The sequence below is a fragment of the Argiope bruennichi genome, chromosome X2 (genome assembly GCF_947563725.1).
Source record: "Argiope bruennichi chromosome X2, qqArgBrue1.1, whole genome shotgun sequence".
Classification (NCBI taxonomy): domain Eukaryota; kingdom Metazoa; phylum Arthropoda; class Arachnida; order Araneae; family Araneidae; genus Argiope; species Argiope bruennichi.
This window is the reverse complement of record NC_079163.1, coordinates 3024407-3052082: the sequence shown is the minus strand read 5'-3', so window position 1 is coordinate 3052082 and position 27676 is coordinate 3024407. Positions and strand designations below refer to the sequence as shown.

Here is a 27676-nt window from a genome sequence, read left to right as displayed (position 1 = left end):
TAACAAATTTTCGAACTTTATAAATTATAGGAATAAATTCTTGATGGGTTAATATTTCATCCTCATTACCAATATCTTCTTCATCAATTACATTGATATTATCTTCATTGCCAATATCATTCTCACTCTCGCTCTCTTCAAAATTGGAATCCGAAGTTTCTATATTCACAGTATTTGGATTCTTCTGTTCTTTAGTTTTTTTGGTATAATACATCTATTACTCCTAATTGAATTCCATGAGCATAGCACAATTGCTGATTTGCACCAATCAACTTTCCAACTTTTTTCATAACTGTTGCTTCATGAGTCGTTATGGATACAATAAGGGATAATCCATGTTTCGCTAATTTAGATTTAAGCAGTTAATTAAGCCATTAATTAGCTAATTAATTTCGTCCATTAGGGACACATAAAAACAAAAACGTATACTATTTTGCTATGTTGGCGATCCCTGACCATATAGTGGAGACAATTTAAAAAATTTATAGTAAATACCGAAAAACCGGTATTTAAACTTGTGAATACCGGTATTAGAAAATTGTACAAATGGCTCAAAATACCGGTATTCGGTATCCCGGTATACCGGTATTGCAATCCCTAGTTGTAATGTAAAAATATATATAAAGAAATTCGACAGAGGAAAAAAAATAAGAAATTACTGTAAAAGAATGCATTCCATCGCTATAATATTTTATTACTAGTTTACGCTTACACTTTAAATATGGACTATAGTCAGGGACTCTGTATGCCTGTAAAGCTCATATTAAGTCACTTATAAAATTCAAGAAATTACCGGAAAAGGGAAATTTTATTTCTTAATAAATAATTTGTCGAAATTAACTATTTAATCTTACAACTATTCTGACGAATTATTTCCCTTAATAATTAAAGCGTAACGACATCCAATTTTGTAACAAGAAAACTATTCGTATTTTTTTCAATTTAAAGGTTTGCTTAAGTGCTCAGTATTTTCTCTAAATTCATAAGATTAATCTGCCATAGTTATGATTATTATAATATTGTATATAATCATAAATGGGATTTGAAAAAAAAAATTGAGAATGATTTCAAACTTTTAAGAATGAATGCAAGAATTCAACCTCTATCTATTTTCAAACTTTTAAGAATAATTGTTTTTTTTTTAGTAAATCACATTTAGATTTATTATTATGAGTTGTAATTCCTTTTATTGATTTTATTTCTCCATTTAATATAATTGGTTGATAAATGTTGCATTTTTTATATGCCAATTTAATTAAATTAACTTTGTCATGTTTCCGCAAATAGGTTCTAACATATATTTTTGATTATGAAACTGAGTGCTTCTGAAAAACAACCTATGGAATAATTTAAATCATAATTATATTTATAATAAATATAATTGTATATAATGCCGGTAATTAAAATTGGTATATAAATTGACGGTAAATAATACAGGATTAACTGATTTACATTTATCAGTGATTGAAAAGCACTACGTTTTTATTATGCTCGTAAAATAAAGTGGCGTCCTTTCATGTTTATTTATGAGCAGTAAGTAGAGACAGTAGAAATAGTATATACTGATAAAGAAATGTAGAAATAAAGAGCAAAAAGAATAAAAATCAGTACATTTTCTTTCTTTCCATTGGTAAGATTTTTTAAGGCTAAAATTAAGATTTCTTTTAAACTATAAAAAATATATTCGATTTTATATCTTTTATTCAAACAACAAAATTTTTCATTTTGGTGCTTTCAGCGTAAAAGCGGCGCAAACTAAATCGTAATTTTAAGAAATTTTAAGATTCTTCAATGCTTTTTTGAGGAAAAGAATCAAAATTCTCCCAAACACTTTTACTATAAATATAAATTATCATGAAAGATATAACAATCCATTTTATCATGAAGATTATAACTTTGCAGATGCTTTTAAAGTTTCACACAAAAAGAAACAATTACTGACGTCTAGAAAATATCTTGATTTTTCACATCTAAAAATGGAAACGGCATTTTAAAATAAAATGTGAAATATCCTTCTATCTAATTATGGTATATAAACCAAAATTTGTAGTCCGGATAATTTTTCCTGGGAGATCAAGAAAGGGCGTTGTCTTTTGAAATTTCAAAGTTTGTAGAGTTTTAAATATGTAGACAATTCCCTATGAAAATTCCTGGAGCAGTATCTTTTATTTATCCTTACTCCCTTTACAATGGTTCCTTTAGTTTTCACATAACATGATGGATAGCAGAATAAAATTAGTTGGCTTCCTTTTTCTCCGCGGGTTTAATATTATATATTTTAAATGAAGTTTTCTATACAGGTTTCTAAATATACTCTCATGTTTCTAAAATTAGTGCACTTTTGCATAAAAATAGATTCAATATTTATTTTGTCTGCTTAATAATGGTGAACCAACTAAACGTAGTTCCTTTAATACTAATTCAATGAGTAAACCTGTTGATTCCATTGAACACATAGTTTATTATATTAGCTGAGCATTAACCTCTGTATGTGCTTCATTTTTTTAAACGAATCAGCAACCATCAGGTTATAATTCATCCTAAAAATAATTCTGTTTAAGATTGCTTTTGTAAATACACGTTAATTGTTTTGAGCTTGGACTTTTTTTTTTTGTGCAGATTTACTACTTAGTTTTCCAGATGAATGATAATAAAACCATTCACTTTTAATTATTTGTGTAAAAGGCAAAGCAAGTCTAAATTATAAAAAAAGTCTCAAATATTCTATATTAAGCTCTTATTGGCCCATAGAAAACGATTTAAAATCATAAACTGTGTAACTAATTAGCTTTTGTTATTCAGTACATACAGATCGGAAGAGTATGTAATTCATTTCTCTCGAGAAAATAAGCAGTTTGGTAAATTAAGCTCCATTCGAAGAGCCTACTCGATTTGGAAAGTATTGTTATTGTCTCTTCCTCTTTCTTTCGAGAAAATAAATGCTGCTTCGGAAACATAAGCTTAGACTACCATAGAACATTGTTATTTCGGCTTTAGGATTTAGCTAGAGCTAACCCCAAGAGGAAACCAGGATAATTCTAAGAAATTTAAAATGAAAAACAATAAAAGAAAAGAAAAGAAAAATCTTTATTAAGAATGTTATCATGAGTTATTTGAGAATTTACCCATTGTAAAATGAAAAAATAACTGTAAGAAATAAAATCGTGATTATATCCTCATTCATGAAACATTATTTAACATTCTAATTGAGAATTGAATGAATACCTGCCAGACTTCAAACGTTACCTAAATAAAGGTTGATTGATTCTCAGTAATATCTCAAGCATTTTTTAGAATTATGTTTATTACATTTACTTATTAAACTGGGGAGGCATCTCGGAAATGATTTGACTGCTTGGAGAGTGAGGGGTGTACGAGTGGCCGGCTTACTCACCGGATTTTAATTCAATTGAAAATCTTTGGGATGCATTCTGACGAGCTGTGTGCATTGGTTTTCCCCTCTCCTCCCCCCGGGGGTACCTCGAAATGAATGATGATAAGCTTCCGGTATAATGGTTGGTTCTCTCTACCCTGGTGGGCACAGAAATGGCGGGGGTCGGCCATCTTCTATCGATGACGGGACGTGTTCCCCACTGTAAAGGTTGAACCGTAACCGGTGATGGCTCTTAGGACTCAAACATAGTTTCTGTCAGTGTAACTGTCGCGGCAGTCCGTTCAATCAGATTTATCCATGTGCTTTTGGGCGGGTCAGAGTAGCCAGTGTAGTTATTATTGCCTATCAGATATTCCTATTTTATTAATGTCCATTCCTATTATTAGAGTTTCCTATTATTATTGCCTATTGGTTACTATTGCCTACATTCCTATTGGTTTTTCAAATTATAGGTTTTAAATAATTTTAAATGCGAATTTGTTTGTCGTTAAAACTGATTAGATCTTGCATCTATTTGAATTTTCAAACAATTACGAAATCCATCTTGATGACACAAAAATAAGCATGACCTTCTCCAAATGATTGATATCATTAACCCAAAAATACGAAGAGAAAGCGCTTATAATCACTAACCTGATTGTTCAAATATTGTTTAAAATCACTAACATATGGTAGAAGGGTTTATCATTTTCTTAGAATTAAAAAAAAATGTAAAATGAAAACACAAAAAGTTTGTAGAAAAATAAATGGTAAGTTTCGTACATTCATACCAGCGTGAAAGGGAGTTTCAGTTATTACTAAGAGTAAAACATTCCAATGCAAGATATTACACTTTGATAAATGTAACCTCATTTTCAAATGTTTTAAAAATAGTTTTTAATCAAGAAAAAAATGGAATTCATTATTTTTTTAATTTCATTCTGAAAATATGACATTGACTAAATACAAAATATTCCATAACACAAAAAAGTAAGCCTGGCAGCAATAAATCATTTGACCATGGAACAAAGCACTAATTATTGAAATTTTCACATCTTATGAGAAAAAAAAATACTTCTTTTGTCATTCAGTCGAACAATATATATATATATATAAACACATAATTAAAAAATATAATCGAAAGTTTTTTTCTGTCTGATTGAAATACTTTATATTTTGATCCATTTCTGTTTATCCTTTATTTATTCATAGTTTAGAAAAGGATTACTGATTGACGTCAAAAGAGCTAAATTCTAATAGAATGTAGCGAAAGGAAAATAAACATTGTTCTTCATCGAAACAGAAAAAAATTCGTTGGTACATATACATAGGCGTTTATGAAAACGCAGGAAAATATCTTATTTATTGAAAATAAACGCGAATTTATTTAATTAAATGCGCTTGTTCACCGAAGTAAGTTTAATGCGTTTTCTTATTTTCATTTTTATTTTCAAGAAGCAAATGGGAAGGAAAGTAGGCCAAGTGGAAAAACGGGGGGGGGGGGAGGAGAAAATGAGGAAAAAATAGAAAGGGGAAAAGGCGGGTTGGAAAGAAATCCTCTAATACTTACAATATCCGCTCGATTTTTTAAGAATATATTTTATTCTAAGCATGCGTGCAGCTATTGTCATACTTGTGTTTTAAAAAGCCAAAATTTGTTATGCTTAATTCTATCTGTGTATATTCTTTCTCGCGAAATTTCGCAACTTTAGCGCTTTGCTTTTCATCCTGTAAACAAAGCTGAAGCGCTCCGAAAACTCGATAAATGACATATAGTAAATACATTGCCTTAAGAATCCATTTTTTTTTTAATAATTCAAAACCGAAAAAAAATTTACCAGACTCAGTTATCCCAATTTTTCATCTACATTTTTCTCAAATATTCCTTTAGTTATGCTCTATTGACCATATTTATTTAATCTTTACTTACTTCGTCTCCCCCCCCTCTCTCTCTTATCTATCTGCGGAACAACTTGTACAATATCCTCTTTCATATTTTCTGATATCTTGTATATCGGAAAATATCGTAAAGTTAGCATAATTACGTGCGTTGGCCATTTTGTAATAATAGAGCTAGTTATTATTTAATTTATGCCATATATATATATATTTATACTCCATAATATGTGTCGAATTTTTATCATTGGTTAAAGTAGCGTTTACATTTCCTAACATGTTTCAAAATATTTTATTTCAGAACAACCGTCAGAAAAGAAATTTCTTGATCTGTTACTTTTTCAAATTTAATTTTTTCCTCTCTTTAGTCAACTACTTCCTTGATAAAAATTTAATCAGGAAGTTATTTTATTGCATATTTAATAATGTTTTATATTACTAAATTTAAAATTTCATGGGGAATTCGATTATAATTGATTGAACGTTAAGATGAGTTTCGATATTTAGGAAAAAAAAAAAAAAAATGTATTAACTTTTGTCATTTCTGCAAGTAGCAGATTTTTTGAGAGAGAAGTAAGAAACTTTCATCTATTAACTAATAGAACCCTGATTTTTGATGAAGTCACGGGTTCCTTTATTGGTTGATTGTTGTTTGTAGAAACCATCTGTCTTTAGTTCAACTCCTGGCTCTCCGTTGCACATGTTGTTTCAAATAACGTCTTTCGATTTTAAAGATTGGTTTTAATGATTTTATTTCGCAACCAAAACCTATTCAGTGTATTAAAATTTTTGCCGAATTTTGTTAATTTATCTATCCTCTAAACTAATTTAAGTGTTAGTTGGCATATATACAGTGTCTCACAAAAGTGATGGGACACTTGTGCTTTACAAAAGGAAACTGTAATAAAATAAATAAATAAACATGTACAGAAATTTTTTGGGTGTGTTTCATATTTAAAGTTAGTAACAATTATTACATAACATACATTTTGTCAAAATATTAAAATATTAATTTAATAAAAATACAATTGTTTAGAACGGAGCAAAAAATGGCTCACATCTGTGATGGGACACTTATTTTTCCATCAAATATTTATCCAAAAATTTTACTTTTTAAAAGGTTTTAATATTTTGTTGGATTTCCTTTTACTTTTAAAACATGATTTAATCCTCTTGGGATGGATTCGACTAATTTTTTTGTGATTTCTGGAGTGATTTTACCCCATTCTTCTTGAAGCACCGATTTTAATTGTTGTTTTGAAGAAATGGTGTGTTTGCGAATTCTTGATTCCAATTCTTGCCAAATATTCTCTATGGGATTTAAGTCTGGAGATTGTGGTGGTGTTTTTATTATTTCAGGACAGTTATACAGCAGCCAGAGTCTAACGTTCAAAGCAGTGTGCTTGGGGTCATTGTCCTGGTAGAATTTAAAATCGTTATGAAGGTTCAATTTTTGTGCTGAAGATTTTAAATTTGGCTTTAAAATGTCAGTATACTTGTACTGATCCATTATACTGTCAATAAAAACAAGATTACCAACCAGCGGACGACATACATCCCCATACCATAACTCCTCCTCCACCATGTTTTACTGTTGGAACCAAGTTCTGTTTGCGAAATTCTTCCCTGGGTTTTCTCCACACCAAGATTGTACCGTCAGAACCAAATATATTAAATTTACTCTCATCAGCAATTATAACTTTATTCCAGTAATCAGAATTCTTATTTATGTTGGATTTTGCGAAAGCTAGTCTGAGTTTTCTATTCTTTTCACTTACGAATAATTTTTTCCTGGCTACTCTACCGTGATATCCAGCAGATCGAATTAACAACTATTCCATATAATGCTTGTAAATCAGCAGCAACTTTAGGAGCACTCTTTCTTGGGTTTTTTTAAATATTTCGAACGATAATTCGCTTTATTCCATTGGATAGCTTTGATGGTCGGCCAGGTTTTCTTTTATCCTGAATAATATGATTCTTTTTATATCGTTTAATGATATTGAAAACTGTTGAATGACTCAAGTTAACTGTTTCAGCAGTTTTTCTAATAGATTTTCCACGTTCCATATGCAAATTAATAACTAATTTTCTAATTTCAGGCGAAGTTTCTTTTCGTTTAGCATTCATGGCTGCACAGAGCTAAAAAACACAAAAATTCCAAAACAAACTGGAGAGAAATACTGCAGACGATTTTATAAATTGTTGCCAATTGCTTTTGAGTAAAAATAAAACCACCAAAAATATTTTTATTGCTTACTTCAGACGATTTTTGTTGCATATCTAATGGTGTCCCATCACTTATGTGAGCTGTTTTTTGCTCCGTTCTAAACAACTGTATTTTTATTAAATTAATATTTTAATATTTTGACAAAATGTATGTTATGTAATAATTGTTACTAAATTTAAGTATGAAACACACCCACAAAAAATTTGTACATGTTTTTTTAATTTATTTTATTACAGTTTCCTTTTGTAAAGCACAAGTGTCCCATCACTTTTGTGAGACACTGTATATTAAACAATTGCTCGCATTTTTCAAAGAGAGTCTTGGAAATAAAACTCAGACATGAGAAACATAGATAAATACAGATTGAATGACGAAGCAACCAGTCATTTAGCTTGAATGAGGTTGTACCTTCTCAGTCGTAAAGAAAAATGCGGACTTTCTGCGTCATCTACGTGACGTTTTTTGAATACATAATGTCTTCAACTGGCCAATTAGATGCAACCTCACCGCTCTAACTGCTAAGATGAATCAGCTTCAGTCATCTTTTTAAACTCAGGGCGTTAATGTAGTGAACTTTGGAGAAATTACTGAAAGTCCTAGAGCTTCCTTTGTTCATTTGCAAAACTCTCGCCCGAGTTTCCCCATTGCTGAATATCTACGAAAGACGGATAATTTATGTCGCTGATTGTAACTCCGCTCAGGACAGCTACCCTGCATTCCCTGCATTCAAATTATTGTGGATAGAATGTTGATGACCCAATCGGCAACTACATAAACTCAAACCACTTAGTCCAAGATACAAGATGGCGGAGAATGTTACAACACTAAAGTCGATATCCACGGATAACTGGTGGCCTTGTTACCGCCTACGTCTCAAACTTCTGGCAATGAATCATCTAAAAAATTAAATATTATTTTATTTTATTCACATTTTAGGCGTTAAATTCAAAAACCTGCTTTACAAATTATTTGCAAAGTTATCTAATCATAATCAAAATTTGCTTAAAAGCATTGGATTTCTTACAAAGAATGTTTCATTTAAATTAAAAGGGCATGAATCGTAAATCAATATTTAAAGCGAAAACAGAATGGGAGACATGATGAACGATGCATTAATTGCCAATCAGGGGACTAAACAATTATGTGAAAAGATAATGCTTCACTCCAAATAATCTTTTTTTTTATTTTTAATATTGATTTAAGATTTTTCTACATTATTCCCTGAATTGCATTCATACTTTCCTTGTATCCTTGATTCTTTGAATTTGCGCATTCACATATGTTGTGTTTCGCATATTTTAAAGCAATTTTCTTTCTGGTTTTGATATTTGTTGTTATATTTTTACTTGTATTTTCTCTTTTGTTTGTATTTATATCCAAAAATTAATAGAATCGAAACTTTTTAAATGAATGGTTATAAGGAATCAAACTTAATTTCTGCAAAATTAATAAATAGAGTGGTTTATAAAATCTGATAAATTAAATAAATTTAATTCGATGCAATATTTTAATGAGTGAAAATATGAATTTATTGAACTTGTATCCCACTGGTTTGAATTTTAGAATCTAATGGTATCATTTTTATGTATCTAAAGATGAATATAAATAATAAGAGCCATTTTTGAGCGATGTATGTTACTATTTTATATAGGGTATCAAAAAAATTGGAACAAGTGTATATTTTCCTTAATATTGAACATAGACTTCAATTTCTAATTGCAAAGATTTTAATAAGATAGACAATGGTATGAAAACACTTTAATTTCTTTAAAGGGCTTCAAATAGAGTGCTTAAGAAATTAACTTTTTACATAGGTCTCCACATGCAAAAGTTAGTTAATAAAATGTTTCGCTTACATTTATCCATACACAAAGATAATTTTACGCTTATATCTACAAAGTTTGCAAATATATGCTTAGTTTAAAATTAAGAGGGACTTATCACAAATTTAGATGGGGGCTTTTACTATATTTATTAAATTCGAATTTCGATACAAACATTCATTATATAGAAATTTGAAAAGCTTAGCATTTAATACGACTCAAAAAAGTAACGGAGTACCTAAAAAATTTGTTTCCTTGCATAAAAACATATTTCGGTAATATGGAAAGTTTTGGAATGTTGATTTATTTTGTAAGTAATAATAATGGTCGTATTGCCAAATAATGCAGAAGTAGTTTTCTGAGTTTTTTTCATCCTTTTGGAAAATAATAGCATCCTTCTTGAAAATTACTAAATGGTTTAGATACTCCAAAGTACACAATATTCTTATTTCTACTGGGACACTTTACAAGAAATACATACATTGAAATGTTGGCTTATTAAGTGACACTGATGTTAGTGTACGAATTATGTTCAGAACTCATCTTTCCAAAATCGATAGTGCCCAGAATATTACACCGTAGCTATTTGTATCTGTATTGTATTTGTGGACTTTTGTGTGAATAGCTTCTATCAGATCAGGATGAGTTCCTCGAGTTTTACAGTTGGGCTGCACTTCAAGTAGATAGATATGTTTCTTTTCTAACAGTGAAATTCGGAAAGTCGCTTTAATCGAGAAGGAAGCATAAATCGATAAAACGATCACTTTCGAAATGAAAAAAAAAAATCCATTCTTTTTGCAAAGGGTTCATCATCAATAAAACTTTTCTGTGAATATGTGGTGTGGTATTTTTAGAAGTACTTTGGTTGTTCCTGTCTCATGTCTCCTGCAGATGCTACATATCCTTGCCGACGAAGAATGAAGTCTGTCGTGATGTCTCAAGTGAGAAAATGGATCGTATATACATTAGTATTGTCAGATTAAGTCAACTTTAAATAGGTACCTAATGTGTTCATTGTGAACAAGTTGTTGAAGCATTTTTATTAATATATTATTTGATCATTTTTTTTTCAAAACTTAATGAAAGTTATCAATTTATTTTTATGCAAATACATTATGATTCTTCCTTTTTAAGAATATTTTACGGTGTGTATATTTGAAAAATACAAAGAAAGACTCCCTCAAACATCATTTTTGTAAATTTTTAGACTCAAACCTCTGCATAATCATATAAACAGTCATAGTTAAAAGAAAGTAAATACCCATGATTGATTTAGAAGATGTGTTATTTCAAGTACATTATTGATTTATAATATATAGTAAATATGTATAATTATTAACATATTTAAGCAGAATCGAACATTTTGTAATCATTTAATTAAAATAAAATGCAAAAAGAAATAAATGAACTTGAACGAAACATCATCCAATTTTCTGTGCCAAAAAAGTAAATATTGATGACTCTTTGTCCTTCAAATGGTTTAATTTTATAGATATCATCATATTTTTCTTAGAGGATCTAAATATAAGTTATAGTCTTATATTTTGCCCGAATTTATGTAAATTTTTTAAAACTCTGAGAGATTTTGCAATGAGGAAACAAACAACTCTAGAAATGAAAAAAAAAAAAATGATGATAAATTGAAGAAAAATGGTAAATCTTTACATGAAATGAAAAAAAAAAAGAATTCTGAAAGAAGCCACTGCATAGTGAAATTTTTTTGACAAATATTCGAAATACAGATAGATTAAAGATTTTTAGAAAACAGGAAGAAAAATATGACTTACTGAATCAGAAGTGAGGTCAGTAGTATGAGAGGACAAAGCTAATCCAGATGCAAGTACCATTAAAATATCTCAACACATATCGCAAAGATCAGCAAATACAGTAAATGCAAGCACTATAAGGAATACTCTTCATGAGTATGAGTTACGTGACAGGATTCCATATAAAAAACCACGTAATCGAACCAGAAAAAGCGTCTGCTATTTGCCAAAAAGTACCTTAATAAGGATTTAGAGTTTTAGAATAATATTTTATTTAGCGACGGGAAAAAATTGAATTGTTTGCCACACAGAAGCTCACAAAAAATATGGTCATCAAAGAAGAACATCCGAGAAGAACATCCATCTCTAACTAGTTGTGCTGGCAGAAGATTCCCAGGAGAGCGTACAGAAACAATCCACTGTAACTGCAACGGGGCCATTAAAAGTATCCAATACCTTATAGAAATCTGAAAATATTTATATCTTCCAAATGAATTAATTTTCGACCAAAAATTGTGCTCCGGCAAATAATCTCAGTCGACTGGTCGCGAATATCCTTTTTATTTCTGTGATAAGATCTTATCAATATGTCGTTGGAATGTTATGATAAAATCATTTCGATATGCGCTCCACTTTTTTCATGTTCAAGCTGATAAAAACGGATAGCCATCGAGACTATTCAATTCAGTCATGGCAATATGTTCAGCTATTAGTGTGACTATGGAATATTATGAATCTATGGCAGAGGTGCAGAGTCCTCAGGAACTGGCACTCCAGCTATAGTAATGTGAAAAAGTAATTAATCTGGCGAATCATCTCTTTTATTATTTCAGATTACCGAACATTTATGAATTTGAAAAACATCTCGGCAGGAACATTTCATAATCGATTGTTGCTCTGCGGGAAGATTGTGTCTTACAGTGAAGTATGGGGGGGGGCTCTCTGATTTTGTGGAACACGATATCTTGATGTGGATTAGAGCAATTTCTGAGGACATGAAGTGAAATGATTGCTTGGGTCGATTAGTCCTCAGAGGGAAGATCAATTCCCCTCTGTGCTTCAAAATTTTTTTTCTTCTATTCCTAGATGATAACTGCCCTGTGCGCATGACTGGCTGTGAAAGGGTTGCTTGAATTAGCAATTCTCAAGTGCTATCCTTGGTCCTTAGATCTAAACATTTTTTTGTGTGAATTTTTAAATAAAAAGTACAGTGCTCGATTTTCTCTTCCACGCATGCTCTGTCTGATCTCGGGAACGCTTTGCATGAGAAATGGTTGTGAATTTCCTTGAAACCTATTCACGATTTTTATTTATGAATCCCGCAGAGGAGGCAAGTTATAATTCGGAAGAAGGATTTCCCAATCTCCCAATAGAGTTTCTGAATTCTTTCACTGCTGTTTCTTTTATTTTGTCCTAGGCCTGTATGTATTTGAAATTTAGCATTACTCGGAAACTTTAATTCAAATATGAATCAGATTAAAATATTTATAGATGTGTGTTATTGGACTTAAGTATTTTTAACTATTCAATTTTAAATCAATGTTGTTAATGCAAAATAAAAACCTTTTCATCATTTGCAAGAAATTGTTTGAAAATTATTTTAAGACGTAAATTGTTAATATTCTAAAATAGACTAAAACAGTATTTTCATTATTAATTTAGGGGAAAAGTGTCCTTTTGAAAAAAAAAAATTATTGAAATATCAAAATAAATTTTTGGTATGTTATTTTTTATTCAAGAACTTCATTTATTTTTCCAAAAAATTACATAAAATATACATGCCGTAACTTGTTAAATGGATAAATTGAAGTCAAATTTTACAACTTGATTAAAAAATGATAATTCAAACTACTTTTTAAGTCTATAATAGAATATTTAATTTGCAAACATATTCGGAAACTTAGTGAATAATATGAGGATAAATTTTAAAGCATAACCTTCAAACAAATAATCCTGAATGAGGATAAATACAAACCATTCCACATTCCAATTTTTAAAATTTCTGTACAGAAAATAATTTTTAAGAATCAAACATTATAACAATTAATAAAATATTTTAAAGAAGGGTATCTTTGTCAGATTTTCCACATGTTTATTTGTTCGAAATATTGTAGAATTTTTAATAATTCATTGAAAATTTTTAACAATTAATGAAACTAATAATATGTTTAAGAATTTTATTTGATTTTAATTTATAAATAGCAAATGTAGATGAATATTAATAAACATGCATAATTCCAAAAAAAATTTTGAATTCATTTATAACATGATTTTATTTTTTCTAAGATTTCAAACATTATTTGAAGCTGTAGATTGTGCATTGGTTTGGAAGAAAATATACTTTTTCCTGCATAAAATAGTATAATAAAGATTTTTTATTGAATCTCATTATGATAATTTTATAGCGATTGATTATTGATATTGAATGATTAAATACGAATGCTATCATTAAGAAAATCAAATTAAATCCAAATATTTCTTTAAATAAAAAGTTATAATTACTACCGAGAACACTCAAATTTTATATTTTTAGATGTTACTCACCTTTGTGTATGATTTTGTCAAGTTGAGATGTGAGCAAGCGTATGTCGGGGCTGGAGACATTTGAAATCTAAATAAAAAAAAGACAGAAGATATAATTCCAAGTAACTGCTAATTAATACATTTGATAATGTTTTAAAGTTCAAATCATTTTTGGTGACGCTTTATAAAAATGAAAGCAATATGAAAAGACAGAAGATTAATTGACGAGATTATAAGAGCAAATAAAATCTCGTTATTCATCTATTCATTTACAGGCATCACAGATAAAAATAGAAGTAGCATTTCTTCTACAAAAGTCTTTAAATTTGAAACTAAATCCTTAAATAAAGAAAACTGTTTTTCAAATATTTATTAAACTTTTTACTGGCTGAAAAGCCTTTCTATCATTTTCAAACGAAAACAGGCAACATTTGTGTGATATGAATTATATTTTTTTCTCAAACTTTACAGTGCATTTGAAGAAAGATGAAATTATTTACTTTGAAACAGGAATGCATTTTGTATAATATTTTTATAATGAAATATTATTAAATCAGTTAGCAATATTTTACCGAAATGACAAGAAACATTTTTCAAATGAGCTTGACACGCTTATCATGCTAATTAATTTTTATAAAATTATTTAACAAAAAGAGTAAGCTGTCGTCAGAAACCCAATTACAGTCCAATTTATAATTTTACCAATTTATAAATTATAAATAGATATTAGATCAATTTTTTATAGTTATATATAAACTGACGTTGCTCCTTTCTTCATTAGAGTTTCCGCGAATATTCAATCAAAGTTGTAATCTCAATGTTCAATGTAATTATACTTTAAAATAAAAACGCAATGCTTATTAACGATTAGTATTTAGTAATTAAAATTTTTGAATTGGATATAATCTGACAAAAATTCGCACTCTTTCTAAATATGAAATCATTCATTTATCAAATATTATAATATGGCGCTAATTTTCCGATCTACTCAATTGAAAATTCTTATTTAATTCAATTCGTACTTGCTCTTTTGGTTCAGTTTAAAACACAGCATTTCTTAAATACTTCCCTATTAAAAAGCGACAAATTGCACATTGAAAGACAATACATTTTTCATTTATTATAATATTTAAACTCTTTCTTATTGATGAGATATGACTTTTATTGATCGATTGATATGCAATTTTTCCAGCTCGTGTTAACAAGTATGGTAATATATTTCAAGTATGGTAATGAAATATTCTACATTTTAGACATCAAAAAGGATTCACATCTTTCTCAAAGATGTTTTCTACATTCAAAGTTTTGAAAATTCCTGCTAAACTTTCCGCGCCATTGTTACAACATAACAAGAATCTCCTTTATTTTATAATTTTAAATACTTTTGAATAGGGATAGGTAATAATCCTGTTTTTTCCGATTTTATAGTTTGATATATAATTTATATGATTGCAATTTCTCACAGAAGATTTACAATACTGTACTTTTCAAAATATATAATAAATCAAAGTTAAGAAAAAAATGGTAAAACGTCGTAAACAAAAATTCTGATAGGTTTCAAGAAGATTCTCAGGAAATCGCCAATTTTGATGATGGGAATGATAAAAATTTTGATATAAATCAACGTTGTATAAATTTTCGGAGTTGAACTTATTTAATAATGGCAATCCCTCTACCAAGACTGAAACCTGGCTTCAAATGCCTTTTTACAATAATCCACACATAGTAAGAACTTATAAATCGATGAAATAATAAAATGCACAAATAAGTGCATAGAAAGTGTAGAAGAAGATTTCTTACTAGAAAGTGTCTGAAAAGAAATTTCAATAAACGGTTTTTGAAACATTATATAAATAAGATGTCTCAGAAACATGTATGTCTTCAAATATAAATATTTATGAAAATGATATCAAAGTATAGAGCAGAATGAAGTAACTTTCTATGTGTTGTACAAATTACAATGTGAGAGCTTTCATTTGTTAGTAACTGGCACGCATCATGGAAGGCTGATTCTTTGAGCCCTAATGGATAAAACGATGATTAAATGAATAGTGAGATACCCAATAAATAAATTGCTTTCAGAAATTTTATTATTCTTGAATAGTGGCCATATAATATAAATTTTTATTTTGGAGAATTTTGTTAATAAATGCCATTAATATTCATGTAATTATGATTCTAAGAAAGCAGAAGCCTCGCATTTCATTTAAGATTTTATATACTTATCAGAATTAAGCTTGAGCAAGTTTCAGGAATAAACTAAAATATTTTTCTTTCGATGGCTTGATCTCCTGGCTTTATGTATTGGGGAAAATATCTAAGGAGAAGGAAAGAAAAGGCTCGAATGTCTGATTCCAGGCAACTCATTCCTCTGAAAGGAAAAAAAAAACTTGTTTCCACTATTTAAGAGGAATGTTAATAAATGTTATTAATATTCAGATGAAAAAATGTTTTTCTATTAATAGAATCTTTAGAATTAATAACATGAAGTTTCCCATTTAAATTCATTTTGCGCATTCTCAAATTATAATGCCATAATCAAGATTTTTCTGGTTGTTAAGTTCAATTTCTTCGTTGGAAAAAGAAAGAAGAAAAACTCTTCTGCAGAAATAAAAAAAGACAGATAAAGTCGTTTTGCAGTTCTAGGTTAATAGCCGATTTTTAGAAAGACAACGAAACTGAAGTTTGCGAATCAACATAACCGGAAAAGAGTGTTTGGAAAACACTAAAAAAGTCCTCTTCCGCCTAGTAATTGCAAATTTTCCTACCACTTACGTATGCAAATTGTTAGAAGCTCGATCGTAAAATCACTTATGTACTGTCTTTCATTACTTCTCAAGCAGTGTATGCCACGAAAAATTTATGTCTTTACTTTTGCCAAAGCAATGTAAGGTTGAAAGCAGCTTAAAAAATACAGAAACAATCACTAAAAAGAGAAAATCATTTTTAGGCAGATAGTTGTTTCGATTACGCAAAAAAAAAAAAAAAAAAAAAATCTTTAGGAAAAGAATTTACATATCCTGAATAGCACCCAAACTCACAGGACGCTCGAATCACGATAGGAAATTAGTTATCTGATTTGCTTAAAATGGTTCAATTTATAAAATAAATTTCTCATTATCAGAAACAAACTCAAAGCGTAATCTTCTATTTTGCTGGAGCTTATTTCACGTTTTTAAATTTCTCTCATTGCTTTGAGCTGCAAATTTTTTACAAAAGTAAAGAATTTTCGCAAGTGGTTCCCTCAAAATGTTTTTGGATTATTTACTGTTAGAATAAAGAGCAATCAGCTTTTATGTATATAAGTCATTTTAGAATGAATGAAAGCAAATCTAAATCACTTTCAAATTCCGCATTTCTTTTGGAATGAATTTATATATACATACTTTCTTTTAAAAGCAAGAAAGGTTATTATTCGCGTATTTCGAATTTCTGAAATCATTTAGCTCCGTGGTTTAACTTAAAGTATCAATCAAAAATATGGACATTACAGCATAATATTAAACTTTAAAGGAAATGAATAATATGTAAATAATGTAATATGTGAATAAAATTAGTGACATTTAAGAATCGTAACTATTTTTTTTTATTTCAAATTGTAATTCTTGCTATAAACTTATTTTCAGTCAGTAATTTAACAGTAAATATTGTCAGCTGAAAAATGTGTATATATAAAATTCACTTACAATCAACGAAGTGAAATAAAGGATAATCATAAAAACAATGTCAATATACTAGCCACTAGCTGTCGCAGCGGTTGATAAATCCGAAAGAAATTATAATGTATAGATAAATAAGACTGATTTTTTAAATAATTTTTTTCAATAAAAATTACAATCTCAAATTGTCTCCAATTAACATCAGAAACCCCACAGAGCTGAAATACAAGGACCCTTTAAGATTCAAACCCGTACTGACGGTGATTCCCATGCTTCACACATCCACTTCACTAAGAGGGAAGTACAATGTTACAATATCTAATATTACGTATAAATTCCACTTATTCTTTTACATACCTCCTAAGAATTTTAGTATACGTGTTTGCGAATCAGACGTAGAAAAATAAAGCTGACAAGGTCGCAGTCATTTGCAATGTTTAGTTTTTAACGTTGTTCAAGAATTAGCGAGATTGAACAGCCTGCAATGTGGGTATGAACATGCCCATACTAAACACAGAAAAAATAAGAAAGAAAGAAAAGTTTAGGACAGGAAACTAAAATCAATCCATATATTTTGATTTTTTTATACATTAACCCAGCTGCAATGACAAAAAACAATATTTTGCATGTGGTCGAGGACCAACAACAACTCTTTGGGGAAGAAAAAAAAAGGAAAAATAAAGATATCTTGGATTTTACATATGTTGGCTACAGTTCTAGCCATAAGTATGATGCGAATCCTAAATATGCAGTTTGTATTGCAGGTATTTCCAAAGCAAGAAATTGATTGAAGTCTGACCAGCAGACAGTAGTAGAAATATGAAATGGTGGGGGATGGTTCTGTCACTAAAATATTTTTTTCAGAAACATTTAGCATATGGTCCCACAACTGGAAAACTTCAGTTTGAGCATTGCTTGATTGCAGTATCAAAATAAAAAACTTCATCAACCTTATTTGATTGCAATCACTGCTAAAATTATCGTAGAAGTTCATACAAGTATGACAGCACAAACGAAAAAGCTAAGAACTGTGAGTACTTGTTATCCTACACACCACCATTACTTTTGCCTAATATCATCCTTGAAAATAGCAATGAGCTTCTATTTTTAATGTGATTTCCATTTTTATTCTCTACCTGTGCCATGCCCCTCGTATAGACGCGATTATTTTCGATGTTTGATTATTTTTTTGTTTTTTGATTGTAATTGGTTTTTGTCAACCTAGATTCACTTTTGTTGAAGTTGGTGTCATTAAAGGTTTCATATATCGGACAAATTCCTTATTTCAAATATCCAGTTTTACTCAATATTTTTATAAATTAATCTTTTATAGCTGAAAGAAATTTATTATTATTATTATCGCAAATTGTGTGATAGCTTACTAAAATAATTAATTCTTCAAATTCATGGGTTTCCCTTATGAAAGTATCAAAGTCACTAAAAATAACCAAAAGTTAAAATCTAACCCTAATTTATCGTGTGTTGGTATTTTTTTTATTATCTCCGATTAATATGTTCTTTATGAAAGTAAGGAAAACAATTTTTGCCTACACTCGAAAATACTGAAAACAAAGGGTTTTTTTTTTTTATCGCGGAATTGTTTTTAAATTGATACGTATTAAATATTTATCAAAATTTTAATACAACATGTTCCACTTTTGCATATTTTAAGGGTTTAAATTTTATAAGATTGTACAAAATTAGTGGCTGCAACATAATGTATTTTAATCTTTGTTCTACGAAATGCCTTTTATTAAATTTCACTTTAAAATGTTATTTTAAAAACCCAGAAATATTCTCAATAAGAAATAAAATATTAAATTGTTATAGTTATTTTTTCATTCTTATGTCTGACAACCACCTTTATACTGGAAATATTATATATATATATATATATATATATATATTAAGAAGGGATAAATTACTATGACTTAAAAGAAATCTAAGAAAAAATATATCCGCTCTTTTAATCAAAGTATATACTTGAATACAATGTTTTTGTCTGATGGAATGAATAACAACTTGACTTCGTTTTACAAAATCATTTCCCTATCCAAGCACACAACTAAATGATTTGATCATAAGATTCCATTTTGTTTGGTCAATTAAATAAGCAGGTGTGTTACAAACCTTCCAACAATCATTCAAATAGCCTATATTATTCTTCAAAAAGTGCCATTATACGCCATTCAAAAAGTTCAAAGAATATTATTGAATTGTGATTTAAAGACAAATTTGGAAGTCAATTAATCAAAGGAGTGAGAAACCAACTTGCAATGTATTTTCTTCCACTTTCATAAACATCAAAATTATGTATATGGAAGTTATATCAAATGAATATTGCCGAAAATACTAAAACTTCATTTGGATGAAACGCAGAAAGTCCTTCCAGCAAATCTCTCCAATTGCGGTTGAAAAACGTAGATAATTAACTTAAAACAGGCTGAAGCGCAGAAAATAGATTTCTGGAAAATGTTTTAAGATCAGATTCTGACAATACACAGAATCTTTCAATGATCTTCTCGTTCAGCATAGTAAGAGGGGTGCATCAGCTTCTTGTCTAGAGCTTTTTGTGATTTTGACTAGTAATTAGAATTTAGGTGGCTATCTGTCTTTGAGGAATGAACCGTGATCTCCGAAGTTCACGACTAGAGATAACAGGATAGCTTGTAGAGTGTGAGTAATAAACTACATTTTTGAGTTGAGCATCTGAATATTTGACTGCAAATTTTATATTGAACCAAAAACTAATAGACTTGTTGCTGTGGCGTAAATTGTCATGAAACTATGGAACTTTCTCATATATGCAACTATTCTTAAAAGTGGATGATTTTTACTGATTAACATGACGTTTTTTTCTAAAAATATAAACTTGGTTGTTCGCAACTTTCAAGCACACTCTCCAATGTAGCTCTTATCACCCTTCTTCAACATAAAGTTGTGAACCTTGGATATGATCGTGAATACTTTGCATGACATTAACGGAAGGTAATTAGGAAATACAGAATTTTGGTGTGGATTTAGTATTTTTGATGTATATGTCATGAGAATATGATTTTGGAAGCATTGTTGCAAGCCATTTGACATCAAAATTTGACACGAAACAGCAATGGAAGTCATAAGATAACGTATCGAATTTCATTGATTTGAATTATTTTTTTATGAGTTATTGATTTTAGATACATGTGAAGGTACAGAACGACACTTGGTCAAATATTTGACGAATATAGTTCAAAATATCAATTAATCAAAGATATATATATATATATATATATGTTAAGCTTCCGAATAATAATAATATTTTAAACATCAGAATTTCATAAAAAAGCTTTTCAATCACTGTAAAAGCGCATAAGGCGAAAAGTGCACTGGCTGGATTAGGAAAAATTGGCCTATGGTGTTCCGATATCACTCGTTATCAGTAGGATGCACTCGCATATTATTACAGACAGGGCAAATAAAATCATGACGCGTATTTTCCATGTAAAGTTTTTATTCGCAGTGCAAGCATTAGAATTGTTTTTTTTCTTTGACATCCATTCATACTTTAAAAAATTAAAATCAACTAATCTTATTATAGATAAAACCTATGGCCGAACAGATAACACAGTTTTGTATATTTTAACATAAGATAAAGTTATTTAAAAAGTGAAACATTTAAATATTATATTATGATTTCTGGGTGAATACGTAAACATAATATAATTTGTAAACGAAATAAATGTAACACATACAATATTGCTTACAATTGTTATTTAGTTCTAATGAAAATGTTTGACAAAAAAAATCAACGTTCATTAAAAGTAAATCATTAAAAATTGTTTGACCACATTCTCTGAAATCTGAAATAAATAAATGAAATTATTTATAGCATTTATTATACACCTTTACAGAAATCTTGGATATAAAAATTTTAGCATGAAAAATCCTACACTAACTAAAAAAAAAAAAAAAAAAAAAAAAAAAAAAAATTAAAATAGGTACTTGTGCTATGAATATAACAAAAATACAAAGTGGAATTTATATATTAAAACACACACACACACACACACACAAATTCCGCACTTAAATAACAAATGTGATATTACATAATTTTTAGACCATTTCTTCCAATAAAATGAAATTTAAGTCAATAGTATAATTTTAAGTACAAATCGTACAGGATAGATCTGAAAACACGGACACAGCGGATAATCCCACCTTGAAAATTATATATACAAATGATGTATTTCTTCGTTCAATTGTGCTATTTGCATTTGTCTTTTAAGAGCACCTTGCATATTTTTATTTGTGTTTTTTTATCGAAGGAACTAAAGATGAGAAATGACTTTCCGTCTATCTCTCCACGATTTTGACACTTTTGACTTTACTTGATAATAATCCTCTTCTTGTCTCGCACAATCTTTCATTTGAAAATGCACATGCTTTAGATTTCCTCCATTTTTCTGATATATCCCAAATGTATCCCTGAGAACTTGGTCAAGCAAATTTCGAAATATTATTTGTAACATTCCCTTTGTCTGCTTCTCGCTGAAACATAGTATAATAATCACTGTTCGTACTTGCCAACTTTTACTATAGAGTTATTATAATTTACTACCATCTTAGACATGTGGATTTTCTTATTCCAACACTAACTAATTTAGAATTATGAATGGCACTTTACATTTTTTGTGTTTTCTAGTCTTTCCCCTCTAATACCACAATTTTCTTCTTTTAAAATATTTTCAATTCTCCTTTTTGCAACTTCGTGTCCTTAAATCTCACACATAACTTTTTTCGTTTCCTTTAACAGTTCCTATCACATCCATTTTGTATACGAGAATTTCAGACGTTTCTGGAGATGCTTAAAAAATGTCTGTTGTTAAGTTTAAGCTCAAGAATTTCAATCAGCATATATATTTAGTAGATAATCCATACTGTTACTATGAAAATGGTTCTTTTACCAATATATATTATAGAGTTCCAAATTTTACGGGTCTGATTCACAGAGTTGAGTTTTATTCTCTATCTTAAAATTTTTTTCGGAAGGTTTTGTTCCCATCCAAACAAAGTTTTGCAAGCAATCAAACATTCGTCTATTGATTTAAATGTATGAACTAACATTTCATGAATATAAAACATTTTTTTTAATTTTTGATTTGGATATGCTTTTCTATTAAATATAGTCGAATTTTCAAATTGCAGAAATTTTTTTAACAAGCTGTATCTAATTCATGATTTGTCGAACAATAGGAATGTTTAAAATCAGCCTTTTATTTCATGCTTCTATAGATTTTAACATCATTTTTAGATGTTAACATAATCCAAAGAATAATTTTTTCCTTGCCTTACTTCCTATTTTTCCTATTTAATGTTATTAATGATGGTGTCAGATTGGACTTGTTGAAAATATCTTCCATTATCTGTTTTTTTTCTTGCATGGAAAATTTGATAATTTTGACATCAAATAATATGTTGAAAAGCATTATTCGATCATCTATGTTTCCAATCCAGCTTTTTGTAGAATAGTCGACTCCAGAAATTAAAGTCAATTGAAAATTTGGAAGAGAAGGTGAAGATGGTTGTATGTCATTAAGACATCAGTAGCTTTCTGGATTAAAAGTATAGTTATCAGATTCACTTTCCGACGACGAATAATCATTTTCAAGAATAAAAATTAATCCATCTTAGCAAGAATAGTGGGAATTTAAATCCATGCTGTTTAATAATGTTCTATTAAATATACCTATAGGCAACTTTTATTGGGAGAAATTCAGCTATAGGTTTCAATATTATGTGGGAGGAAATAATACATTAAAAAAATCCACTTTCATTTTCCATTAAATTAGTCAGCACATATTCACTAGCTGATGCAATGGTCAATATTGCTTCCGGAAACCCGCAATACCTTCCTCTCTTTGAGGAATTAAATAATTCAAAATAACTAGTCTCGGAATCTTGAAACGAACAATATATATATATTTTTAATTTTAACAATTTTTTTACAAAAAATTACAATAAAATTCAGATTGTTTTCATCAAACTTTTACTAACGTGATATTCTTCCATATTTGGAAAGAAATATTATGCTAAATTTATTACTCAGGCTTATAAGTTTTGAATGGCACTATAATGTTTAAGACTTGATTAGACTATTCTTTTGGAATCAAGTCATTTTACATCACAGCGTATTAACTTGCATAGAGTACACAGAACAGGCTAATTTTTTAAAAAAAATAACTCGAATGTAACGTCTGATACGGTTTGATGTTGAAAAATGCATTGTTGAGGGCATCATAAGCATCAAGTTATTGAGATTTAACTGAAATGCAAGACGACCAATATTCCACGCTAAGTCGCCAGATACCACAGGTCATTAGTTGAAAATAAAATTCAAACAGATGAACAGAAGGGATTAAGCTTCCAGCATTAATTTATAAAAATACGAAAGAATATTACAATAGAATAAAATCCAAAATTGTTTGTGCATATCAATGTAGGAAAACTCTTGAAGTATTAATTAGGCTATGGTGTTTAATGCTTCACAATTAGATATTGTATTAATATTCACAAAATGAATGCAATAGCTGGATTGAACTTTATTAATTTTCCGAGTTATGTTTACAATAGCTTCAAATTCACTCAAAGAGATAAATATTTTTAATAATATAATAACTGGTTTGATTAATTCCAGCAAAATTCAGTTTAATAATTTAAGCAAAAATAATGTATTTTTCGATCCATTGCATTACATATAAAAAGTTGAGTTATTACAATTTTTATTAGTGGATATGTATTATACAACTAGGTCATTCTCTGGTAACTCATTTCTCTGAGTTCCAATGATGAAAGGAGTAGTAATCTTGCAGAGTTCATGGCGACAGATGACAACCTAAAAGAATGCATTCGAGGTTTAAAAGAAAAGAAACTGGTTAACTCTGGCAGTAAATGGTGTAAATTCTTAAATTCAAGGAATTTAAAGCGCCGAAAACATCGATTAAAAATTTTGAATTCTAAATGATGAGATTTTGGCAACTTTTAAAGAAAAAAATGCAGTTATCAGACAATTTCATCTTCAGTTCAATATCACCCCCCCCCCATTCCTCTTCCATTCTCAATCAGGGCTTAACAATTTCAGATAAAATCATTGCTTTGAAACTGAAAGAAGCTTTTAAGTGAACATTTCTTATAATTAAATTTAGAGTATCTTTAATTAAAAAAATATTTGATACGTAATATTTTTATATAAATTTCGGTTTTTACATTTAAATGTGTTTGATAAATGAATTTTGCTTTAAATAAAACACATTATGACAGAAGAAAAAAGGAAATAAAGGATACAACTACTTCAACTCATTTTAAATTCCTGTATACAATGACGTAGTAAAAGCTGCATATATAATTCTATGCTTCTTTTTCCTTTACACATCATAGAGATTATTTTCGAATTGAAGAATTTTCCCAATAAACTTATTCTTTTATAGGTTAACTATTACTTCAATTAAACATTGAAAACTTTTTCAGTTTCTTTTCATTATTACGACTATTTCAATTCAAAAATTAAAAAAAAAATATATATGAAGAATTATCACATAAGTTTCAAAATTTTTAAAAGTAATGTCAGGATTAATAACTCGTTAATTAAAAATATTATTTAAAATAGCATATGAAATCTGTTTTATTACAGGTTTACATATTTTGAGAAAATCATGAAATTTAGTGTTAGCAAAAATTAAATGTATTTCAAAATTAAACATGCAAGTTAAAGAATAACCTTATCTTTAAGAAATTAAAAAAAATAATCTTTGTTTATGTTGTGCTTCAGTAAAGTGTCATTGATTTTTACTTATTTTCGACTAGCCCAAAGCTGATCAAGTATAAATTAAATGTAGTATCAAGAGTTTTGTGGGCTATAAAATTCATAATGTAAATATGTACGATTTTTTACATAAATTATCAAATGTCTTCAAACATATAGTAAAACGTCAGATGTATCATATTATCCTAAAAGTTTTTACGTTTAAGACGAAAACTATTTTTTCAGGTTTTTAGGGAAAAATGTTTTTGAAATATAACCTTTTTTGGTTACTTTGCGAAAGTCATTGAATTTCAGTAAAGAAAATTGAAAAATTCGTTGCATGTCACTTTAGTATATTGCACGAATCATTAGTTCATTACATAATATTCTATTCCTTTTTTATTTAGGAATTGGTTGAAATCAAAAGGAAAAAAGCCGGATCACTGAAATTTGAATCGAATAATCCCCATGGATAGAAATCGCTACATAATCGATTTATGTAAAAGAAATTGACTTCATTTAGAAAATACCGGTCAATTATAAAATGGGACTAAGACATTTCAACTTAAAGTTTGTTTCCATTACACAATTCATCTTATAAATGCGTTTGATGAACATTTAATTTTTTCTTGAAGGAGAGAAGATCCATGTCATTTTGCAAATCCAAAAAAGTGGAATCAAAAAAGCACATCTGTTTAATATCGCAAATAGTATTGAGTTACATATAACTCAGAAAATAGTATTCACTATTAGAAAAAGGGTAAATATGTAGAGGAAGCGAGCAAGCGGTTTTAATAGAAATTATTTTTAAAACGTACATTTTCATTAAAGTACTAAATAGAAAACATAGAAAAAATAACTTATCAATACTCTTTGTAACAATTGATTATTAAAGTTTAGATGTTTATTATCCAGTTAAATAATTATTACATTACGACATAACGGATTTGGATAGGGTACAATACAAATAATTTTAATTGCGTATTAGATCTCATCATTTCTTAATTTAAAATTAAGAGGATTATCAATATTTTGTAAAAGTTTGTATTTTAATATTATAGAGGTTAAAAGTCTTTTAAGGTTATAAGTGTTTCCAGTATTTAACTCAAATTAGTTTTCAATTTATAAATTTCATTTACTTTTAAGATTTAATTGTACTTTAACTTGCATTGTCTGGAAGTCTAAGATTGTTATCGTATTATATTCATTATTCTTGAATTATTTAAACCATCCGTAGTATGAGGCGTACGCATTTGTAATAGATAGACACTCAGTGTTGGAGTTTTTCCTCTCCAAAAGAAACAAAGTTCAAATAATAAAAACACTTCTTCCAACACAAAGATTTAAAAAGTAGAATAGAGGCTTCAGTTCAAAAAAAACCTTTTCATTGATCTTCAAAAGTCGAACCACAAATTATGATCTTAGATTCAACTCTCTATAATAATAAAACAGCGATAAAAGTCCATAAAAATCACTATGACTTTTTATAGTATGGTAATAAATTTAGTTTCTACCTTCTTCGTCTTTTTGTCAAAATTTACTAAGCATTAACCGCCATTTTATGCAATAAGACTTCGAAATTTAAAATGTACTTAAATATAATGCTAATTACTAACTATTTATTTCATAACCAGTAGGTATAAACATTTGAAATTCGCTGATGGAGCAAATATTGTAACGCTTCCATATGATTTATTTATTTACTATCACTATTTTGTCTCATAGCCTTTGCTATGCCTTACCTTTTGCATAAAATCTTCTACAGATAGGAATTTCGGAGCATTGAATGAAATAAAGAAATAATCACTTTACCTGATGCTTAATTTTACCAACGCAGCACATTTGGAAACGTAAGATAATGCATTGCTATTTGATTAGATTGGGCCTTTTATAGAAGCATCAGCATAATATTTACTCTGTTCGAAATTATTACTTTAAAATACAAATTTTTTTTTATTTTAAATGAGCAGTTACCTCCTTTATTACAGGTAATTAAATATTCAAATCAAATTTGTATTCTTGAATTTTTTTCAATACATGCGTTAGATATTACTATTTGTTAAAAATTTCATTTAATATTTGGGGTACTAAATTAAATTAATCGTACTCTAGGAAGCACCAAAATTGTTGTTATTACCTGTAAATTTGGACATCTCTTTTATTTGCTTTATTCTAGATAATATCGTTACGATAATGACATGAAGTAAATTATCTGTTACCTAAAATCTTTTAGGTTCTATCAATTTAGTATTCGATAGTTTTATAAATTGCTGTGTAGAACAGTTGAATATGTGCTTTCATCACTGCATTTCCAATAAAATAATTGCGCATGGTTTTCCAACTTCTATCACTCAATTACAAATAAATTGAAACATTTTCATTTGAGCAAATGGGCAGATAATCTTCAAAATATGTCCAATAATGTATCTATAGTTAGGAATAAAATTCACCTACCTGAACCATGACTGCTACTCCAACGACCCCTTGTGTTTTAGGCATAGCTTCGGCCATGCTGTCGTATAATTGATTATTATAACCTAGAATCTGCAACTGGAATAAAATAAAGTTCTGTTAGAAGGAAGGTATTTATTTTAATGCTATTATCTCATTTGCCACAGATTTATTT

At 28.7% G+C, this 27676-nt stretch overlaps 1 protein-coding gene across 1 annotated transcript in view; it reads right to left on the bottom strand.

Annotated features, from left to right (window-relative positions):
• LOC129960645 (carbonic anhydrase-related protein 10-like) overlaps window positions 1-27676 on the bottom strand; it is a 527176-nt gene that overhangs the window by 49906 nt on the left and 449594 nt on the right. The window contains exons 5-6 of the mRNA XM_056074193.1: window positions 27505-27600; window positions 13633-13699 (exon numbers count right to left, since the gene is read on the bottom strand). Coding sequence (XP_055930168.1) covers window positions 13633-13699; window positions 27505-27600 — 163 coding nt within the window. The remainder of the gene's footprint in view (window positions 1-13632; window positions 13700-27504; window positions 27601-27676) is intronic.